This window comes from Paramisgurnus dabryanus, chromosome 5 (genome assembly GCF_030506205.2).
Source record: "Paramisgurnus dabryanus chromosome 5, PD_genome_1.1, whole genome shotgun sequence".
NCBI classification, from domain to species: domain Eukaryota; kingdom Metazoa; phylum Chordata; class Actinopteri; order Cypriniformes; family Cobitidae; genus Paramisgurnus; species Paramisgurnus dabryanus.
In genome coordinates this window covers 30,112,523-30,135,589 of record NC_133341.1, presented here as the reverse complement: position 1 = coordinate 30,135,589, position 23,067 = coordinate 30,112,523, and the positions used below count along the sequence as shown (strand labels likewise).

Sequence of the window (23,067 nt, the reverse complement as noted above, 5' to 3'; positions counted from 1 at the left end):
CTTCTCATCTATCTCCGGTCGTGTGACGTGTCAGCCGACCTCACTTTGTGTCAGTTTATTCTTTAAAATGGTCCGCAAATGTGCGTTTCATATATGTAACACGTGACCTTTTGACATCATTACGCAATTACGTGAGGTCGCACTGGCGCGTCACACGACAGGAGAAAGACTCCTTTTGTTGTGGTTTAAAAGTGCATCTTTTTTATTTTTCTTGCCAAATATGACAATCGTTTCGCTAGATAAAACCCTTATGCCTCGTTTGGGATCGTTTAGAGTCCTTTAAAACTGCAATTTTAAACTGTTAAGTGTTGGGGTCCATTAAAGTCCATTAAAATTAGAAAAATCTTAGAATGTTTTCCTCAAAAAACATAATTTCTTCTCGACTGTACAAAGAAAGACATAAAAATTTGGGATGATATGGTGGTGAGTAAATTATCTGGATTTTTTTAAAGAAAATTGACTAATACTTTAATTACAAAATAATTAAATAATAATGTATGAAAGGCCGTTTTATATTTTTTCATATGTGACCCCGTCTGTGAAAACCCAGCAGTTACTTTTTTATATCCTACATCATCCTACATAATGAAATTATATCTTTAATATTGACTGAGTAATGTCATGTCAAAGATAGAAATTCAAAATGAAATCAAACTTTGATGCTCCAAATCTCATCATTAGATTATAAGTCTTCAGCATCTTTCACAGACAGGGTCACATATCTACCCATGGCTAAATATTTTTTGCATGATGCCCTGACGCAATATTGCATGGGATTTCATATCCTATTGTTTCAAACGCTTTACAAAATACATAATGTCATAAACTTTCATCAAAATGTTTTAAGATCCAGCATTCTGCTAGAAGGTTAACAGGTGGCCTCTATTGGCGATACAAAAGCTACGGTGTTTTTAAAACCTAGCTTTTATTACAAGCATGCATAGACTAAATCAACTTAATAAATAAACAACACAATCAATATGTTATAAGAGCTGACAATAATCATACCACACAATGCTACATTTAGGGTACTTCAATGGGCTAATAACTTGTTTAATGCTTTAATTAATATATATTGATCACTCACTTCTTTGTCTGTCTGGATGGCGTGTTTCTTGGCCAGTTTCTCTAGTTCGATGAAGGCATTGTTGGCATGGGTCTCCAGCTCTTTCTGGAGCTTCAGTCGGTGCTCGTCCATCTCCGCCTTCAGTTTGTTCTCCAAAGCGATGAGCTGCTTCTGGTGCTGCCGCCGCATGCGTTTGTATCCCGACATCTGCTCCCGCAGCTCATTTTCCTGCTCATGCTCGTGGATCTGACGTGTCACCTGTGCGGATGGACAAATGTGACTTTATGGAAAGTTTGTGACAAGGAAAAACAAAACCCGAAGTTCTTGATAGGAAAATGGTGATGGAATGGGAAAAGTTACACACAGATGATGAAATGAACGATCTTGAGATCCTCTGGATTCAGAGAAGCTAGACGCACCCCCCCTCCCGCCGAACCCCAAACAAACCTGGAAAAAAGGTGCGTCCAGATCGAACTGTTCGTTGAGTTTCTCGTAACTTCCACCTGAACTCCTCAAGCCAAACATGTTGGCGAAGTTAACCACCCGTGAGAACATTGAGAGTCGCCTGCACTACATCCCCCAAAAGCACTCGCTCAAAACCCACCGAGAGAAAGAGAGGGAGAGAGATACAGAGAGGCTGAACACTGCCCTCCTCTCTCCTCGCAGGTGCGCCGTGAATGAAAGAGGTTCTCAGTAGAGGCCTGGCCTTGCACGCGGGCTAAGTGTCGTTTAGTAGGCCGATCACATGAGACGCCTGTTGAAGGGGGAAATTTCCTAATCTCTCTGAATCAGAAGCCCCAGTGTAACCACAATCACCAATCCGATCACTTTCAGCCTAAATGCCTCCATCGGTTGCACCAAAGGGGCATGTGATGGGGTTTGATGTGGATATTAATTTTAAGGTAATACAGATGGGCATTCTGAAATAAACTAAAATTCAACTTAAATAGATAGATGATGAAAAATTGATTACGACAGATAAAGAATAAATGAAAAAGTCATATGCAGGCTCTTGACGTGCAGGCTATAATAAAATGTAGGCAAAATAAAGTATTGTTTCCTTCTAAGATACTTGGGTTCATTTCTAAGGCTGCATTATAAAGACAGTTATTTTTAATTCGCAATAAAATTGAAACAAAAAACTGTCATTTGTTTTGAAATATTGTGGTATTTTTTATCTTATTTAAATCAAAAATGCAAATCTTCTCCCCTCCAATCTCACTTTACTTATGGGCAGGTGGACGGGATCCGGGAAAAGATCGCACAAATTATCAAATAGCAACAAGACCCAACTTCAAACAATCCAATCAGTTTTTAATGGACGATTTCCGACGAAGTCCAGCCCTACCATTTTTCATTTCAGAAGCTGTTTCATTCGGATATACGTCACCACGGGAAAAATAAGACAATTGCTACTTCTGTTTTGTGGCGACTTTAACATTGTATGAAGCAATCCCAAAATACATTTGAGAAGCGACATGAGGAAATATGAAAAATGATACAAAATGGCCGACAACTGGAGAGAAATGTTTACCGTAAATAAACGAAGAGCATAATGTGTCTAAAAGCCACCACCATCAAAAAATGAGATAGATATGTACTGAATGCTCTTGGCATGTTTTATACATTCATCAAATACTTTTGCTTCAAACCTGCTAAATACCTGCCTCAGTCCATATAGAAATACTGATTTGTTGTCAGAATCCATTAAGAGTCTGATAAAAATGCTCATTTACAAGAAAACATGTCAGACGTACTTAGAGGGTTTTGCATTGGAGCTCTTCATATTAAAAATTGATGCAATATTAACAAGCATTTAAAAATGTCATTAAGGTGACATAGTATGATTGAACGGGGTATTTATCTTTGTTCTTTGATGTGACATGTAGACAAAAAAAATTTTTGTTTGGGTCTGTAATGCCTTAGAAGCTTCCTAAAAACCTCTCTCAGATAGCTCTATTAGGGTGGGGGATTTTAAACAAGTGGTTTTGCACCTATTTGGCTCCCCCTACTGGCTGAACTTGCAATCTCATTACTGATTGGCTGACTTTGCTGCCACTCAAAAAATGTAGCCAATTATTTTAAAGTGGAATTTCTATGAGACTGAGATGTTTAGCATGTCTAGCACTTTTTTGTATGTTTGTGAATGCGGGTAGACTACCATTATTCAACAAAGACAAGGTAAAAATGTTTTTTATGCACACATGAATGTGAAATAAAAAATAAATTAAAATCTAAATAAATTAAAATTATGAAAAATAACGTCAACACTAATGTCTCTTGCAATTGTACTGCCTTATGGTCTCTTTACCTCCTTATTGTCTTGTCATTTAGCGGTTACTTTACTGTACTTTCCGAACTATAAACCGCATCAATCAAAAATGCGTCATCAATATGAAATAACATATAAGTCACAGTGGACTATATGTCGCGTTTATTAATTTTTTTTTTCCCAAAATCCAAGCCGAAGAACAGACATTTAATCTGGAAAGACAAGTTATTCAACTAAACAATAGCAGACAGAACAGCAGCCTAAATAGATGTCTGTACATTAAAACTAATATTATCAGTTATTTAAACGATAAACCATAGCATACAGAACTTACCTGGAAGGTTGAATAGTTAAATTAACCGAACAAGCCAACTAGCGTGAAGTTCGCAGATTCGTCATTCCACACAACAAAATCCATTAAATTACATAATTACAGAAGCAGCGCATATGGCGGACTCTCGCGACTGTAGACGGTAATGTTGTCTCTTGCCTCAAATGTCAAAATTAATTCATAGTTGGGATGCACCGAATCTAGGATTCGGATTCGGCCGAATACTAGGCTTTTTGACGGGGTTCGGGTTCGGCCGAATCCTAGATTTTTTTTTTCACCGAACCGAACCCTAGGCTTGCACTACGCTGGTCGACGTCACGCGGCCGTTGATTAAACACATCGGGTGCTGACGTGTAGATAAGCTTTTTCTTTTGGAGAGCCTTAGGGGCGGTTCACATTTCGCGAATGTGAGCGTGTCGCACCGTTTCGCTTTCATTATGCATAGGCTTATGGTAATTGTCAAAATAGTTTTTCCCACTTGTCATCTTGGCATAATCATTTTTACAGTTAAAATTAAATAAAATGAAAAATACACTGCTGTGGACGTTGTTTACTTCATTAATGTGTTTTTGCGAATAGGATTCGGTATTCGGTTTCGGATTCTTAAACAGTGGATTTGGTATTCGGCCAAACCCAAAAAAATCTGGATTCGGTGCATCCCTAATTCATAGTGATTTATAAGGTGCACCTGATTGTAAGACGCAGCACCAGCCAAGTTATGAAAAAAACGCGGCTTATAGACTGAAAATACGATAATTTATTTATTTTTCTAATCTTTGTAATTTCTGTACATACAGTGCTTGAAAAAATTATTAGACCATAACCCAATGTAAGATTTGTGCCACAGCTGCCACAGTATTTGTGATTACCAAAACTACTTTTTGTGTTTTTGTAATGGTTAATGCACCAGTGTATGTAAGCTCTTTTGTATTTCTAATGCTCAAATAAAATTTTGAATTGACTGTTTTACAAAATATGCAGAAAAAAGTAATTAACTTTATTATTATTGGTATTCAGATGCCCAATCAAAGTTATTTACTTGCAGTCCATCATATTTGGGTATAAAAACAAATACAATTTGACATTCTTCACTCATGTTCAAAAAAGGTAAAAAGTTGAGATATCTCTATAAAGGATTCAGGAAAGAGTTCACGCTAAAGCACCTTACGATGCGGAATGATTTTTGAGACAAATTAACAAATGGTCTAATACAGGGGTTCTCAAACCTTTTCGGCATGAGACCCCCCTTGTGTACGGTGCATTCTTTCATGGCCCCCCAAAGAAAATGTATGACATAAAACATTACAAAACTTTAAATTTTAATTAGTGCTGGGCAAAGATTAATCGCGATTAATCGCATACAAAATAAAAGTGATTTTTGGCATAATATATGAGTATGTGCTGTGTGTAATTATTATGTATAAATAAATACACACACATTCATGTATGTATTTAAGAAACATTTACATGTTTATATATATTTATTTATATTTTTATATATTCTATATTAAAAATAAATTTAAAAAAATTATATATAAGTAAAACAATTCTGAAATGAATATATGAATGTGTGTGTGGTTAAATACTCACAATAATTAGACACAGTACACGCACATATATTATGCAAAAAAGCACTTTTATTTTGTATGCGATTAATCGCGATTAATCTTTGCCCAGCACTAATTTTAATCAAACAAAACCTATTCAATTATACAATGTAGTGCTGCTGGTTAAAGATACAGAATAAATTAATGTATTTTATAAAATGTCATTAAAAATGGAGCCCCCTGGCACCATCTCAGGGCCCCCAGTTTGAGAACCACTGGTCTAATAAATTTGTTAAGCACTGTATGTATATTTTGTGTAGCCTATATAACACTAAATGTCTTTTCTATTGTGTTTATTATTCACATAAGACAATGACTTTGATTTTGACATTAGGATGACGATGTAGATCAAATGACGAAAGTAGATCACTAGATTTTGAAACACAGCTGAAGAGTTCACTTAATGTAAAATGCCTACTTTAAATGCAAGCAGGAACCATGATGTTAATCTCTGTCTGACATTAATGGACAGTTCTCCACATAACCGTTTCAAATCTGGCATCCATAACCTGGACGTGTTACACCACCGATGCTTTAAAAGCCCACATACTATTTTTTTAACCAGAATATAGCGTACCTTTATCCATTTAATTTTGATTAAATATCTCCTCCTTATCAATGTTTTTCCCAACTCTATCTTTCTCTCTACACCTCACCCCTCCTCTCTACCACTTTCTCCCAAACACAAAGAGACTCTTTTCCCGCATAGCCCTGCTTCTTGACTCTCGTTCTACTCGAATTACTCCGATAAACAAAAGCATCAATTTATTCCTGCCGACTCAAAACGAGACTTTAAAAGTTTGATGTACTGTGCCCGATAATCCAAACTCCTTTGTGATAAACTGAATGAAAGATGAGCGTCTGTACTGTCAGACAACATCCACTGCGATTGTCTGGCCCTAGAGGGCGCACACGCTCCAGCAAAATGGGACCAAAACAGGTGACATCATCATTTGAACAAAGCACACTGCGATCGACTACCATGCCTGCCCGTGATCTCCTTATAGTCACCAATTAGGATGAATGTGGTTGTATGACAATAGTGTTTATCCACTTTCATTGCTTTAGGAAATCGGCAGGCTCTGTATGGCATTACGTCACACTGTTATTTTTTGTATACATTAAAAAAATCTAGCTATGTGTGTGTGTGAGATCACAGATGATTAAATAATAGTAGTCAACACACCAATGTCTCGTGCTAAGACTGCCGCTGGCTATTGACTGAATCACGTTGCCTTGACAACAGACGTGAGAATGAAGGAAAAAGTGGGTCCAGTTTTTTCCTCCCCAGAATAAAGAGGCAGTTAAACAGAAAGGGAAGAGAGAGAGAGAGAAACAGAGAGCTTAAATGACCGCTGAGCGTCTTACAGCCAAGAATGAAAGAAAGAGTGATGGGTAGGGGGGTAGAGGATGACGGGGGAATGAAGTAGGGATGATATCATTCTTTTCCTCACCAGCGAGGCTGATTTGATGGTGGCGAAGCGCTCGCGGTTTTTATAGTTGTGAGCCTGGCCTCGTTCCGACGGGGACGGTCGCTGGTCCGAGCGGTGGTCCCGATGAGGGAGGTCGTCACGAATGTATTGATGATCCTGGGGACAAATGGCAAAATTAAAAACAGTCAAGGAGAAAAGGGGATAGTATTTGTCATTGTGTCATTCAGAACTTCAATGACGTCATTTTTTCGATGCGACACAAACTTAGAAATTGAAAGATTTGTCTGTTTTCTATCTAAAAATGGTTCACCGTGCTCTAAGGCAGTCACTCTCTAAACTATATTAGCACAGTTTTAACATGACTACTACCCCAAGTCACTATGAACTGTCATTGTAAGTGTAGGGCTACATAATAAGTCTTTAAAATTTATGATTTTGTATTTTCCAGAAAAACACTTATAAACCATTACCTACATCAAAACAATTTTACCACAGGAAATGCAAGCATGCAATGTACTGTTGTGTACGTGCATCTTCTGCACACACAAACCAATAACAGAAGCATCACAATAGCTCCAGGCACCGAGCACAGAAGATACCCACAGAAGGAGTTTCATGTTTCCTCTTTTCTGTTCAATACTAACAGGCTCAACATCTTAAAATATCTGTAATGATCGACCCATGAGGTTTGCCCACGTCAAGCATTTCATTACAGAGATTTTTTGTGAACAACAAAGTACTTGGCTGGTAAAGCTGTGCATTTAAAAAAATGATTTTCATAATATGCAGAGTCAACAATGTTACATAAAAAACACTGTGGTGCTATTGTAATATTAAGTTGAGCATCATTACTGTACAACACTGACAGTCAAACTCAAGCCACCATTGGTTGATTCAGTGTAGCGGTTTGTCAAAACAATGGAAGACCATTATGTATTATAATATAATACGTAATAGTCTTCCATTGTGCTCTCTCTCTCTCTATTTTTTATCAAACATTAAATGGGACATTTCACAAGACTTTTTTAAGATGTCAGATAAATCGTTGGGATCTCCAGAATACATATGTGAAGTTTTAGCTCAAAATACCATATAGATAATTTATTATAACATGTTAAAATTGCCACTTTATAGGTGTGAGCAAAAATGCAAATGAGCTGATCTCTTCACTTAAAGGACAAGTTTGGTATTTTAGACTTAAAGCCCTGTTTTCAGATTGTTTATGGTGAAATAGAACGGTTTTGACTGAAATTTCGACATTTTCGGCTGCCCTGAGAATTTTCGCGTGTTTGTGTTTCAGCTCAGACCTCTACAATGGGTTTAATGGTGCACTGGAACAATCCTTTCTAAAATGCATTAAACTTTCGTTTACAAAGACGTGAAACTCACCGAGTGGTCAGGGGTGTTCACTGATATGCTCACACAAAAATCGCTGCAAAAGACGCATTCCAACAGGTTTTATCGTAGTTTTTACCAGCTCCATGGACTTGTATTAGATGTCCTGTGAGGTACGGTATTACTCCGCGCCAGGAACTTTGTTTCTATTCTTCCAATTGGCAAAGGCGGATTAGCGCCATCACCTGGGCTGGAGTGTCTATTATTCAAGCTCTAAGCGGAAGAATGTACGGGTGTGAGGCGTTTGGAAAAATAGGTCCACAAGTTAACAACGAATGCTAAAACAGCTGTTGGAAAGCATCTTTTGCAGCGATTTTTGTGTGAGCATATAAGTGAACACCCCTGACCACTCGGTGAGTTTCACGTCTTTGTAAACGAAAGTTTAATGCATTTAAGGAAGGATTGTTCCAGTGCACCATTAAACCCATTGTAGAGGTCTGAGCTGAAACACAAACACGCGAAAATTCTCAGGACAGCCGCAAATGTCGAAATTTCAGTCAAAACCATTCTATTTCACCATAAACAATCTGAAAACAGGGCTTTAAGTCTAAAATACCGAACTTGTCCTTTAATGGCAGTGTCGTGGATGGATAGTGCAGATTAAGGGGAGGTATTATCCCCTTCTGACATCACAGGGGGAACCAAATTTCAATGACCAATCTTTTTCACATGCTTGCAGAGATAGTTTACCAAAAAACTAAATTACTGGGTTGATCTTTTTCACATTTTCTAGGTTGATAGAAGTAATGAGGACCCAATTATAGCACTTAAAGGACAAGTTCGGTATTTTACACTTGAAGCCCTGTTTTCAGATTGTTTATGATGAAATAGAACGGTTTTGACTGAAATTTCGACATATGATGCTGGCACGAGATTTTTCGGGTGTTTCTTGTATCACCTCCCACCTCTATAATGGCTTTATAGGTGCACTGGAACAATCCTTCCTAAAATGCATTAAACTTTCGTTTACAAAGACGTGAAACTCACCGAGTGGTCAGGGGTGTTCACTGATATGCTCACACAAAAATCGCTGCAAAAGACACATTACAACAGGTTTTATCGTAGTTTTGTCCAACTCCATTGACTTGTATTAGATGTGCTGTGAGGTACGGTATTACTCCACGCCGGGAACTTTGTTTCTATTCTTGCAATTGGCAAAGGCGGATTATCGCCACCAAATGGGCTGGAGTGTCTATTATTCAAGCTCTCAATGGAAGAATATATGGGTGTGAGGCGTTTCGAAAAATAGGCCAGTGAACACCCCTGACCACTCGGTGAGTTTCACGTCTTTGTAAATGAAAGTTTAATGCATTTTAGGAAGGATTGTTCCAGTGCACCTATAAAGCCATTGTAGAGGTGGGAGGTGAAAAACAAACACCCAAAAATTCTCGGGGCAGCCGCATAAGTTCGAAATTTCAGTCAAAACCGTTCTATTTCACCATAAACAATCTGAAAACAGGGCTTTAAGTGTAAAATACCGAACTTGTCCTTTAAACATGAAAAAAGTCAGATTTTCATTATATGTCCCCTTTAAAGGAATGGTTCACCCTAAAATGAAACCAGACTAAAACCAAATCAATCAAAAGCCCCATTGACTTCCACAGTATTCTTTTTTCCTACTATGGGTGTCAATGGGGCTTTTAATCTGTTTGGTTACAATCATTCCTCTAAATATCTTCCTAAGTGCTCATCAGATGTAGTCTCAGCCTCAAACGTCACGCCCACAGACTGTTGGCTAAACGTCGGATGTTTTTCGTACACTTTTCTGGAAACCATGTGTGAATGTCAAAGTCGTCTTTGATTGGTTAAAATAAACCGGATTTCCAGGAGACGCGAGTGTCGTTCTATTGAGGAAGATAATCAGTTGTGTTCACGTGAATAATAATGACCAGTTATCATGATCAGCCAAACATTGGATTCTCAAAAATAAGTTCACGGCATAGATTTTCTAAAAGACATCCAAGAGTTTTGCTCGAGGCAGTTAGTGGAGTCAAAAAGTTTGATTCTCCTGAATTGCTTGTAGGTGTTACAAAGTGAAGCGATATGCTTTAAACAGACTTTTAATGGGAACGTCTCATTGGTGTGGCTGTTGATGAAGTGCACAACGTTGTTCTATGGGGAGTAATGTGGTTTATTTAGATGCTTTTCGGCTGGCTGGTTATTTTAATAACTGACTTGTTGCCAGCCAGCTCGTACGAAACGTGACGCTAGACGAAACAAAATGTGAGTGGTTGTTAGACATGACGGTCAAACAGCTCGTGGGCGGGCTTTATCCAGAAAAAGCAGCGAAAAACACAAGACTTGACTACATCAGATGTAACTACATAAGGGTGAGTAAATGATGACATCATTTTCATTTTTTAGGTAAACTTTTCCTTTTTAGGTAAAAAAAGGATTGTTGCATGCAACAAACACGTGCAATACATTTCCAAGCTGATGTCACATACCAGTGTTTCAAGGGGGAAAACACCCTAATACGTTTTTGTGCTGTAAATGTTGGCTGCCGATAGCATGAAATCATCAAATTCTGATTTTGTGTTATAAACGTTTCATTGGTACGTTGTTGGATCACCACATAAATCCCAACCCTGAAGCAGTTAAGAAGTATAATCACAGAAAAGGACAGCTCTGAAATCATCTCAAACCTTCTTCTGATGTGTGGAAGACTCTAAGGTACTGTCGTAATCGTGATGGAGATCCGAACAGGAGTCATCCGGGACCTCCTGTAGGCTGTTGACACTGCTGCTCTGACTGCCTGTGCTCACAGAGGTGCTGGGGATGGAGTGATTACTCCCCAAACTGTTCATCTTACAGCCCGCTTGCTCTCCATCCTGCACACACACACACATTATTCACCATCAGTATATATATATATATATTTTTTTTTTATTATTAATATTTTACAGGGCCTTGTATAAGAAAAACATTCACACCTTTAACAAAAAATATCTCCTTTGATTGAAACACGGTTTACACTAAAGTTATACAGCAGCGCACACTTTATAAGATCACTATAATTGAGTACAATATAAAATATATAGTTCTGTATAGTATATGGCCCTTTATGTATATAGTTCAGAATAGCATAGTGTGTGTAGTTTTGTGTAACTTTAGCTTAGTATACTACAGAATAGCTCAGTGTAGTATACAGTACACACATTAGGTTTAGTTCAGTATAGCATATCACTTTATATAGGGTGTATGGTTCGGTGTCTCTTATGTAGTTCAGTATAGTGTATAGTTCTAAGTACATTCTCAATACCTTCAGTGTGGTTAACTATAGCATACAGTACCGGGTAGTATACAGTATATAGGTCGGTACACTTTGTGTTATAGAATACAGTATATGATATAACATATCTTCCTGAAGTATACAATATATTTAATTTGTAATACCTTTAGTGTGGTTTAGAATAGTATATACTTCAGTACAGTATACAGTTCTGTATAACATATAGTTTCCTCAGTTATTCACCATATACTTCTAAATACCTTTAGTGTGTTTTAGTATAGTATATAGGTCAGTATAGTATATAGTTTAGTTTACCTTATGTGTAGTTAGTATATAGTTCTCTGAAGTATACAGTTTATAATTCTCAATATGTTCAGTGTGGTTCACTATAGTATACAGTACCGGGAAGTATACAGTATATAGTTCTGTATACTTTGTGTTATAGTATACAGTATATGATTCTGTATAGTTGAATATAACCTATGGCTTTCTGAATATACAATATATAATTCTCAATACCTTTAGTGTCGTTCACTATAGTATACAGTACCAGGTAGTATACAGTATATAGTTCTGTATACTTTGTTTTAAAGTATACATGTATAGTTCTGTATAGTTGAATATAACGTATAGCTTCCTGAAGTATACAGTATATAATTCTCAATACCTTTAATGTTGTTTAGAATAGTATATACTTCAGTACAGTATACAGTTCTGTATAAACTATCTTTCTAAGGTATTTAGTATATAATTCTCAATACATTTTGTGTCTTTCAGTATAGTATATAGTTTTGTCTATGTGTAGTTAGTAAATAGTTCTCTGAAGTATACAATATATAATTCTCAATACCTTCAGTGTGGTTCACTATAGTATACAGTACCAGGTAGTATACAGTATATAGTTCTGTATACTTTGTGTTATAGTATACAGTATATGATTCTGTATAGTTGAATATAACCTATGGCTTTCTGAATATACAATATATAATTCTCAATACCTTTAGTGTGGTTCACTATAGTATACAGTACCAGGTAGTATACAGTATATAGTTCTGTATACTTTGTTTTAAAGTATACATGTATATAGTTGAATACATATATAGTTGAATATAACATATAGCTTCCTGAAGTATACAGTATATAATTCTCAATACCTTTAATGTGGTTTAGAATAGTATATACTTCAGTACAGTATACAGTTCTGTATAAACTAGCTTTCTAAGGTATTTAGTATATAATTCTCAATACATTTTGTGTCTTTCAGTATAGTATATAGTTTTGTCTACCTTATGTGTAGTTAGTAAATAGTTCTCTGAAGTATACATTATATAATTCTCAATACCTTCAGTGTGGTTCACTATAGCATACAGTACTGGGTAGTATACAGTATATAGTTCTGTATACTTTGTGTTATAGTATAGAGCTTCTTGAAGTATACAGTATATAATATATAATTCTCAATACCTTTAGTGTGGTTTAGAATAGTATATACTTCAGTACAGTATACAGTTTTGTATAATCTAGCTTTCTAAGATATTTAGTATATAATTCTCAATACTTTTAGTGCGTTTCAGTACAGTACATAGTTCTGTTTACCTTATGTGTAGTTAGTATATAGTTCTCTGAAGTATCCAGTAAATAATTCTCAATACCTTTAGTGTGGTTCACTATAGTATACAGTTCCAGGTAGTATACAGTATCATGTGTACTTTGTGTTATAGTATACAGTATATAGTTCTGTATACTTTGTGTTATAGTATACAGCTTTCTGAAGTATACAGTATATAATTCTCCAATACCTTAAGTGTGGTTCAGAATAGTATATACTTCAGTAAAGTATACAGTTTTGTATAATCTAGCTTTCTAAGATATTTAGTATATAATTCTCAATACTTTTAGTGCGTTTCAGTACAGTACATAGTACTGTTTACCTTATGTGTAGTTAGTATATAGTTCTCTGAAGAATACAGTATATAACTCTCAATACCTTTAGTGTGGTTCACTATAGTATACAGTTCCAGGTAGTATACAGTGTCATGTGTACTTTGTTTTATAGTATACAGTATATAGTTCTGTATACTTTGTGTTATAGTATACAGCTTTCTGAAGTATACAGTATATAATTCTCAATACCTTTGGCGTGTTTCAGTACAGTACATAGTTCGGTTTACCTTATGTGTAGTTAGTATATAGTTCTCTGACGTATACAGTATATAATTCTCAATACCTTTAGTGTGGTTCACTATAGTATACAGTTCCAGGTAGTATACAGTATCATGTATACTTTGTGTTATAGCATACAGTATATAGTTCTGTATACTTTGTGTTATAGTATATAGTTCTGTATACTTTGTGTTATAGTATTAAGCTTTCTGAAGTATACAGTATATCATTCTCAATAACTTTAGTGTGGTTCAGAATAGTATATACTTCAGTACGGTATACAGTTCTGTAACTATGCTAAGCTACACAGAAAGTATAGTATAGTGTAGTTTACTTTTTAATGTACTTTAGTAAATTGTTCTTTATACCTTCTATATAATATAGTGCAGTATAAATTATATATTTTTCTATACCTTCAGTGTGGTTCATTATAGTATATAGTTCAGTGTAGCATACAGTATGTAGTTCTGTATACCTTTTGTGTAGCTCAACAATTAATGTAGTTTACTTTTAATTTTAGTAATTCTTTTGTATATCGTCTATGTAGTTTGGTATAATATGGTACATACTTTAGTACTTTCGGTACCTGTTGTGAAGCTGCATCCTCTGTCTGTCTAAGTGTGGATTTAGTTTCAGTCTGAATACATCAGAGTCAAATTACTTTATGTAAACATTAAAGCATGTATGGCAAGCATTTGTAACACAACGCAAATATTTAAACAAATGAAACAGATGTCTGTGTTGACAATCTGTCATCATCTGCGTGCGTATGTAAAACTTGTATAATAGTGATTATTCATGATGAGTACTGAAAAATAGTATGAAACCATGCACCAACTTTAACAGGGGACCTTCATTTCCAATACCCACCTCCTCATCCTCCTGTGACTCCCCCATGGGGCTGTTATGTTTCTCTTGGAAGAGGATTTTCTTCATTTTACGATATTGCAGGTTGTCCAGCTCTCTGACCGCATCCTTTGTCCTCTGGATGAGGTCGATCAGGACCCGAGGAGGACGGTCTCTTCTTACAAAGTCGTGCTGGAGACAGACAAGAGGGGTGTGTGAACGCTGCTATTTTGAAGCACAATGACACGGTCAAGGCAAATGCAAAGCAACAAGTGATGATCAAACGTGAAAACATCTTTGCATTCTAGGGTACGAAGAGTAAAGTGTTTATTTGTCAGGCCCGTCTTCACTTTATTTCAAGAAAACAGCTATTTCCGGATAAACGTTGGGGGATTGCGCATGATGCAATTCAACCGCCATGAAGTAAACTCACAGTTTCAATCCTCACAGCACGCTGGATTTCTCTAAATGTGTTCTGAATTACGTCATTTCATGTTTGTCCTTTGCTCACTAGAGGGCGCTCACGTGTAATATGGCCTTGAGTGGACATATGGCATGTGGAGAAGGTTTTTCTTACATGCTTGGCTAAATGAGGACTTGATCTCATGTCTCAAATGAAAACAAGAACACAAGCCCACGTGCACGCATGTTAACCGGTCTCCCACAATTGTGCTCCGACAACCACAAACCAAGAATTAATTGGGCTTTCCTGTTCTTTCCACTGCCTGGGCCGACTGTAGTCATTTATTTATTTGGGAGAAAACGTTTGGAATAACGATCCGAAATCAAAATTATTCCCATTCCCAGCCGTGCTTAAACATCTACCCTAAGCTTTCTTTTCGGACTGTTGACCTCAACTTTTGTATCTTGAAACTCATGCATTTTAATCAACCCTAAATCCCTAAAGTCCTACAACCTGTCTGAAGTGGGCTTGCTCATTTATATTGGCCTGTTTATGAATGTTGCCATCATTTGATGAACTGCTGCAGGAGCATTGTTCTGGTTTACATTTAGTTTGGTATTAAAACTAATAAAAAACATTTTTATCAGTCATTCGACCACATCAGGTTATACATTTTTTGGAAAGGAACTGCACTTTAGCCACAAATACACAATGCACATAATGTTTTTCATGTGTTGAACGTGGCTTTGCAGAAGGTGGCTTTCACCCATTAAACTTTAGTTGGTGGTTAGATGGTTACAGCTGGGCTTTCTGATGATAACATACTGTAGATAAGCATTTGCCACTACAGACATCTGTGACCAACCGGCACGAGAGGAAACTAATCTATAGGATTATCCCTTTAAAATTACATAATCTGAAGTCTTGCAGACAGCCAGGCCCAATAGTGGCTGATAGTACTTTCTCCTTCTCTATCAATTTGACCCAAATGTATTTGGATATAACAAGAGTGAGCACTCCTATTACTATGAATATACACTGTAAAAAATACTTTGCTGCCTTAAAATTTATTGTGGAATCAACTCAGATTTACAATTCATTTCAACTTACTATTATTTATCTTGACTAGAGATGTGTTGTTATAACTACAGGTGAGTTGTTATAACTTATACATTTAAGTTGACTTTTCTCAACTATATTTTATAAGTTGTGACAACTAATTTCTGTTGACATGACTTGTAAATTTGAGTTGATATAACAAAAAATTTTAAGGCAGCAAAGTTTTTTTTACAGTGTAGGACGCTCAATATGGTGACTCAAAGGTCCCGCCTTTCCGTTAAAAGAACCAATCATCAATCGAAAAAGAGACGATTCACCGAGGGACCTCAAAAAAGGTGTTTTTTACAAAATACAAACACAAAATGAAAAAACAAAATTATATTGCATGACCAGTGTTGGAGAAAATTTCTTTTAAAAGTAATGCATTACAATGTTAAGTTACCAAAAAAGTAACTAATTGTGTTATTTAGTTACTTTTCATGGAAAGTAATGCTTACATTACTTTTAAGTTACTTTTGCGTTACTTTTTCTTACCTGGCTGAGGTTTGATCTCTTTCAGGCCTTGCAGGTGTTTTTATGATCGCAAAAATGTCAAGCTCTGACCTGCCATCTCCGTTTCTGACTCAAACTGTTCCCGCACAGGCGCACAGAGTGCGTAATTCTACGTTTATATGTTCAGTTTAACTCTTTCACCGCCATTGACAAGATATCTCGTCAATTAAGAGAAAACGCTTCCCCGCCAATGACGAGATTTTCCGTCTTTCCGCAATACCGCTATTATCCACCAGGTGGCGCACCTCCGCAACTTATACAACCCGGAAGTAGCGCCTCATGTGAAGAGAAGAACTCCGTGTATGTTTTAAAGATCGCTCTGCATTTTATCTCCATCAAAAGTCCTTCGCAAAAATTTAATTATCTCAGCTTTTAGCTCAAAATTGGGTGTTTTTGAAGAAACCTACCCATGTTTGAGAGGTGATTACAAGAGAACTAATGAAGGTAGGATGAAACGGGTTTTTTGTTTGAAAGCAGAGGGTCTGTTCTTTTATCTGATATATTGTACGTTTATATATTCAAAGAAGAACATTTTCTGGAAGGCATTAAACTTTTATGAAAATCATGAAAAGTGCTGGCGCTGGCTGGCAACTTTTTTTAAAAATGCTGGCGGGGAAAGAGTTAATACATTATTTTAAGTACTTTATTTTTTTTATTGTATTAATTAAACTGAAAGTAACTCGCATTACTTTTTTAAAAAAGTTACTCAGATATCAATTTGTACTTTTATAAAGTAATGCGTTACTTTACTCGTTACTAAAGTAATATTAATACGCAATGCACGTTACTTGTAATGTGTTACCCGCAACATTGTGCATGACATTCTTTTAAGTACATAATTTTATTTTTAAATTGAATTAATTAAACTGAAAGTAACTCGCATTACTTTTTTAAAAAAGTTACTCAGATATCAATTTGTACTTTTATAAAGTAATGCGTTACTTTACTCGTTACTAAAGTAATATTAATACGCAATGCACGTTACTTGTAATGTGTTACCCGCAACACTGTGCATGACATTCTTTTAAGTACATAATTTTATTTTTAAATAGAATTAATTAAACTGAAAGTAACTCGCATTACTTTTTTTAAAAAAGTAACTCAAATATTAATGTGTACATTTATAAAATAATGAGTTACTTTACTCGTGACTAAAGTAATATTATTACGTAATGCACGTTACTTGTAATGTGTTACCCCCAACACTGTGCATGACTGAAAATAAATAATATATATTTTTCATGACTAAAAAAACTGTCCGGAGGCGTTGCGAACATGGCTGCCTAGTTGCACAACTCCCTAAAGGGACTTTGTTCGACTTCTACACGTCAAGATTTGAGGTGGATTTAGACATTGCATGAGATTAAGACAGCAGTTGGGAACGGCAAATTATGGGAATATCTGTAAGTGCTAAACACAGATTAGTGACCTCTTTTTCATTTTAAGAAGCTTGGAAAAGCCTTCTTGAAGTATTAGCATAGAAAAGAAGGCAAAGAAAGTGGGTCGGAATATATTTCAACCTATGCTTATGTATCCCATCTGCCCCTGGGCCGCCCACCCCTAAGGGCCGCCCTGAGGGTGTTAAATAGCACTGGGTAGTTTGTGCCTGGCGTGACACAAAGCTCTTAGTGCTAAATAGGATTACTTGCGTCCACCAATGAGATCAGGCGTAACCTGTAACATGCACCCACACCAACAGACCCATACAGAGCGCAAACACAAACAAACACAATCCCTAACAATCACTTATTCAGAACGACAACCCAAAGCCAACAATCACCAATATCCCAACTGCAGTGCTACACACTGTACCGCAAATTTATTTCGGTGATGATATAAATCCGTACGCCTCCGACCACAGCACGATATCACGAACATTAGTCACCACGCAGCCAATATGTCCACCTACAGCCCTGCTGATTCAGTTGAGAGAAAGTCATGGTTATATTAGTAACGTTAGACACACCATCCAAAATTTCTCCTGCTTTTATTAACCCTCTAAGGATGTAGATGGCACAGGAAGGGAGCGAATCGAAAACAGCAGAATGACATGAGCTGTGGGTTGAGTGCTTGGCTGTGCATATGAAAACGTGTGCGCGTGAGTCAGCAGGGATGGATGAGTAAGGAACCCACTGTTAAGAGAACAGGAAGTACTGATATGGCAAGAGGAAGTCTGCTCACCAACCGAAAAGGGGCGTCTTTGAGCGCGTCTGTGAAAGCTGTAAAGTTACGAAATTACACATGCTGATGAAATAAGGATAATGAACATGGGTTTTTTTTGCATTACTGAAACAGTAACAAAATCAAGTGTTCAAGAAGAACACTCACTTTGAAATATATTACTCCATGTGTTTTTATAGCTACCTATAAATATATATTAGGGATGGCGAAAACGAAAAATTTTCTTGACCGGCCACCGAGCCTCATTGGCCGGTTGAAACCGGTTAACTGATAGGCCTATTAATTTAAAATATGCTATGCTATTTAAAATAAACAGCCATTTCGAGCCGCGCCTGCAATTTCGCAACTCGCATCTCTCTGCGCTCTGCCTCCGGCTCACACACACACAGACCTCACAATACTTTTTAAATCCCCTACAGCGCGAAACATGAGTCCCGCAAACGGCGCCGTGCTTAGTTTCGAAATAGTTTAGGTACTAGGTGATCGCGTTGAACTTGAAAATAAAGGTGTTTGTGAAGCTCATTTGAAAATTGCCGCGGCTCATTTAATAAAATGACAGCTCAGAGACTGCGCTTTAGTTTGGGGTAGTAATATTAAAGACATAGGATGATCATCATCACCTTTTCTGTTACCACTGAAATATAGATGTAATGTATTTCCAAATCTAAACCCATCTTATGCGGAATGTTGCCTAATAGACTGCAACACGATAAAACCAATGGATTAAACGGGCACCTTCAGAATGTGTAAAAGCACCGGCCAAAGCAGGTCTCGCACTGTTTTTGTTCTAGAACAAATGCAGCAAAGATATTTAATGCTTGTATGAGGCATATAGGCCTACGCTGAGTTTTATTTATTTATGATGAGGTGCGTTCTAATTAACAATGCAATGCAAGTGAACGCGCAGTGCCGGCGCCTTCATGCACGGACCGGTAATTATATACTCTGCTATATTTGCTTTCTATTTAATAAATACATGCATTTGGTTGATTAAACATTTATTAAAATTAAGATACAATTTATACAAAACGAAATTCACTTCAAAGAAATGCTTTCTACAAAGCAAAACTTAATAAAGTGGTAAAAATCATGGCTGAGGATTTACAGAAACAAAACTTCTGCACTTTACTGTTAGCCTAAAAGACATAAATGTTAATAATTTGGAACACAACCAGGAGAGACTTTAATTTTAATTATTGTATTACTGTATTTTATTTACTATTCGAATAAAGGAATTTATCAAAAAATAGCCTGTAGCATTTACTTTTCGCAAACCTTGTGAACATGCGAAACCAAAAGCAGTGACCTCGCGCCAAATTTTTTTTATTGGTTTATAAAGTACAAACAGACCAGTTATGAAAAACTGAGTGTGAGGGATTTGTTCACTTCACACAAAAAGATCTTGGAAAGAAAGAGATGACTAACTGTAGTAGGGTTTAGTCCACTGTCTATAATAGCCTAATTTACAGATCCTTTTTTTAACCGACAACCGACAACTTTGACCGGTTAACGTTGATACGGTCAACCATCGGTCAAACGGTCATCGGTTAACATCCCTAATATATATATCTTTTTTTTATTATCTAACTTTTGCTAACTTGCTTAGGAAACTTGTGAAGATACATTATAGTCTTATAATAATAATAATAATAATGGGTTAATTTCATTATTCTGCAAAATAACAAAAATGACATTTTCTTTATCCGTATTCTCTCTTTCACAGTAAAAAAATTTCTAAACGTACCTAAAACAAGACTCAATTGGGATTATAAAAAAACACTGCATATAGACAATACATTGCAGTACATATGAAACAAATGTTGTATTCAGCATATGAAGAGTTTGGTTCCAAAATGCTATAAACACCATTTATTAATAAAAAAAAATAGTTACCGCCAAAATTCTTCATTTTATTCCAAACCGCGACAAACGCCAGTCCTCCTCAGCAGAATGCAATAAATCCCCTTAACCAATCACAGCGCGCCATTCCACGCATTGTAAACAATAATGGTGACGCTTTGAATACACATGGAATCCTAGTTTTCCTTTTTTATTTTATACTTCGTGAGCAATAAACAAACTAAATCAAAATAGTAATGGGGTTTTAATGAACCAATCACAGTGCTTGCGGTTGTAAAAAATTTGGCGAGGTGCACGTCAGGCTACGCATAACCTACAGTGTAGAACCTACGCACAATTATAAATTACACTTTAAATGTAGCTCAACATACCTCCACCATTGAAGTATTTTTAAACAAATATTTGTTTTTGTTCATCTGAAGAAAGGAAATCATGAACATTTGGGATACCATGAGGGTGAGAAAATTCTTAGAGATTATTCACATTTGGTTGAATTGTTCCTTTTATAGATGATATATAACACAGATTATGCATGTAAAGAAAGAAGCATTAGCTGTCACATGTTTGTGCAGTGTAGGCTACTGCATGTTTCCGGCCTATGACACTTGTCAGCGTAAATATAACCCCTGTTTTACAAGAGTATGTTGCCTAGCCACAATCTCATGTGTTTAGGATCGTGACTCAAAGTGAGAAATCTATATGACAGAAGCGTGTGGGCTCTAGGAAGCCTTAGCGATGCATGTGAGTGACTTTATGTGTGACATGAACATCATGTGTATGAGATTACTCACCCGCAGGAGCTCGGCTGAGGAGGGTCTATCCTGAGGAATCTTTAATAGGCAGTAGTCAACGAAACTCCGGAATGCATCCGACCTTTGCAAAATAAAACAACAAATGGAGTTACATGCCAAAGTTTTGTCCAGAAAAAACAGTATAATAGTAACAATAACATCAATAACAGTAATAGTGATAGTAATTATAAAAGTAGTAGTAGTATACATAATAAGAACAGTGATGCTTTTGCTTCACAGACACCACTAATAAATTAAAAACATTACTGAAGGATTTTCAAAATCAACATAACTTGCAATACATTATACGTTCCACATTTCGGGAAAAAAACTAACAGGATATGCATTAAGAAACAAGGAGTCTTAGATTTTTTTCATTATTTTATAATAAATATATATTATTAAGGAGTTTATTTTTCACTTAATAATGATAAATAACATGCCCAGCTGTATTTCGGATTTCATAAACAATTTTTTTTTTATATCTAAACAGTGTTCGAATTATGTCACCGCTTATGGGGGGTCCTCTAGCTAAGCCCCACCCCCCGGTCAAGCTCCACCCCCCTCATTATAGGGTCGCTGTGATTTCACAACGTAAGATGTGATCGTCCTTGATCAACAATCATCTGATCCTGGTTTTAATCAAAGAAACCCCAAATTACCCTTAACTCAAACTCTAAAAAAAGTTTACCCCTCAAATTAGTGTGAAACACTGCCAAGGGCAGAACTTTTAAACAGAATAGGGGTGAAATAGGGTGGACTCATTCTTAAATTACATAATTTTACTATATAGTAGTGGTTAAATGGATGATTACATTGCGTTTTTTGCGTCATAGATTGAATAATTTTCGGATCAGCAAAACTGGAAATTATGAGCATATAAAAATAGAAAAGAACAAAGTTACAAATAAAGCAAGATCTAACAGTAGTATTTAGGTACATAAATAGAATCAAATGAATAATAACACTGTCTTCTTCACTGTATAAATTACATATAATTAATCTTTTTAAAGATGCATAATTTTAAAGATAGTTATCATGCCACCAGGTTGAAGGTTGCTGTCCCCAGCACTCACAGCAGCCCCATTCGCGTAATTTGCGGGTGGTATGCGTCCCCACCGCTTTATGACCAAGTTGATTGTGCCCCAACTTCCGACCACGAAGTAATTCTTGCGTTCATAATCATAATTAGGGTCCATATTCATTTAAAACGCATGGACAACGCATGACGCACCGCCGCCTTCTGCTTTTCAAAGCGGTCGCCTGTGAACACGAGTTTTGTTTTAGACGCGTCTATATTTGAGTGCACTTGCTGCACGTTTAGATTTAAAATAAACTTGAGCGCAACTTGATACCTTGATAAAAGGTAAATGTAAATGTAAAAAAAGGTAAAAATCTACCGGTAAGTTATATATGTAACAATGATTAATCTATTAATAGTTATTCTTCATCTATTTCATGCAAACGCTAGGGGAAAAAATATAGGGGAAAACATTTGTTCCTTTTCAGCAGTTGATAACTTGATAAAAGGTAAATGTCGTATTTTTTATATCTACCGGTAAGTTATATATATGTAACAATGATTAATCTATTAATAGTTATTCTTCATCTATTTCATGCAAAACGCTAGGGGAAAAAATATAGGGGAAAACATTTGATCCTTTTCAGCAGTTTTTGAATAAGTTTAATTGAATAATATTAAAATACCTTATGGTAGGGCTGCATGATTATGGCAAAATCATAACTGTTTTTAGACTATTTGCATTGAATTGGAAATGATATTTTTGGAAAATATATTAATTGCAAGGCTGCAAAGAATAGTGCACTGAGGATTTAATTATATTATTTTAATATAGTCAGTGGTGAACTAAAGTGG

At 36.2% G+C, this 23,067-nt stretch overlaps 1 protein-coding gene across 4 annotated transcripts in view; it reads right to left on the bottom strand.

The window, feature by feature from the left end:
- Positions 1 to 23,067, bottom strand: part of taok3a (TAO kinase 3a) — a 95,379-nt gene that overhangs the window by 15,253 nt on the left and 57,059 nt on the right. For 3 of the 4 annotated variants that reach the window (XM_065250851.2, XM_065250852.2, XM_073814736.1), the window contains 5 exons: positions 21,192 to 21,273; positions 14,370 to 14,537; positions 10,750 to 10,935; positions 6,731 to 6,865; positions 1,088 to 1,324 (listed from right to left, as the gene is read on the bottom strand). In XM_065250851.2, coding sequence (XP_065106923.1) covers positions 1,088 to 1,324; positions 6,731 to 6,865; positions 10,750 to 10,935; positions 14,370 to 14,537; positions 21,192 to 21,273 — 808 coding nt within the window. Of the gene's footprint in view, positions 1 to 1,087; positions 1,325 to 1,513; positions 1,678 to 6,730; positions 6,866 to 10,749; positions 10,936 to 14,369; positions 14,538 to 21,191; positions 21,274 to 23,067 lie in introns of those variants that run through there. The other variant, XM_065250853.2, reaches the window with a different exon arrangement.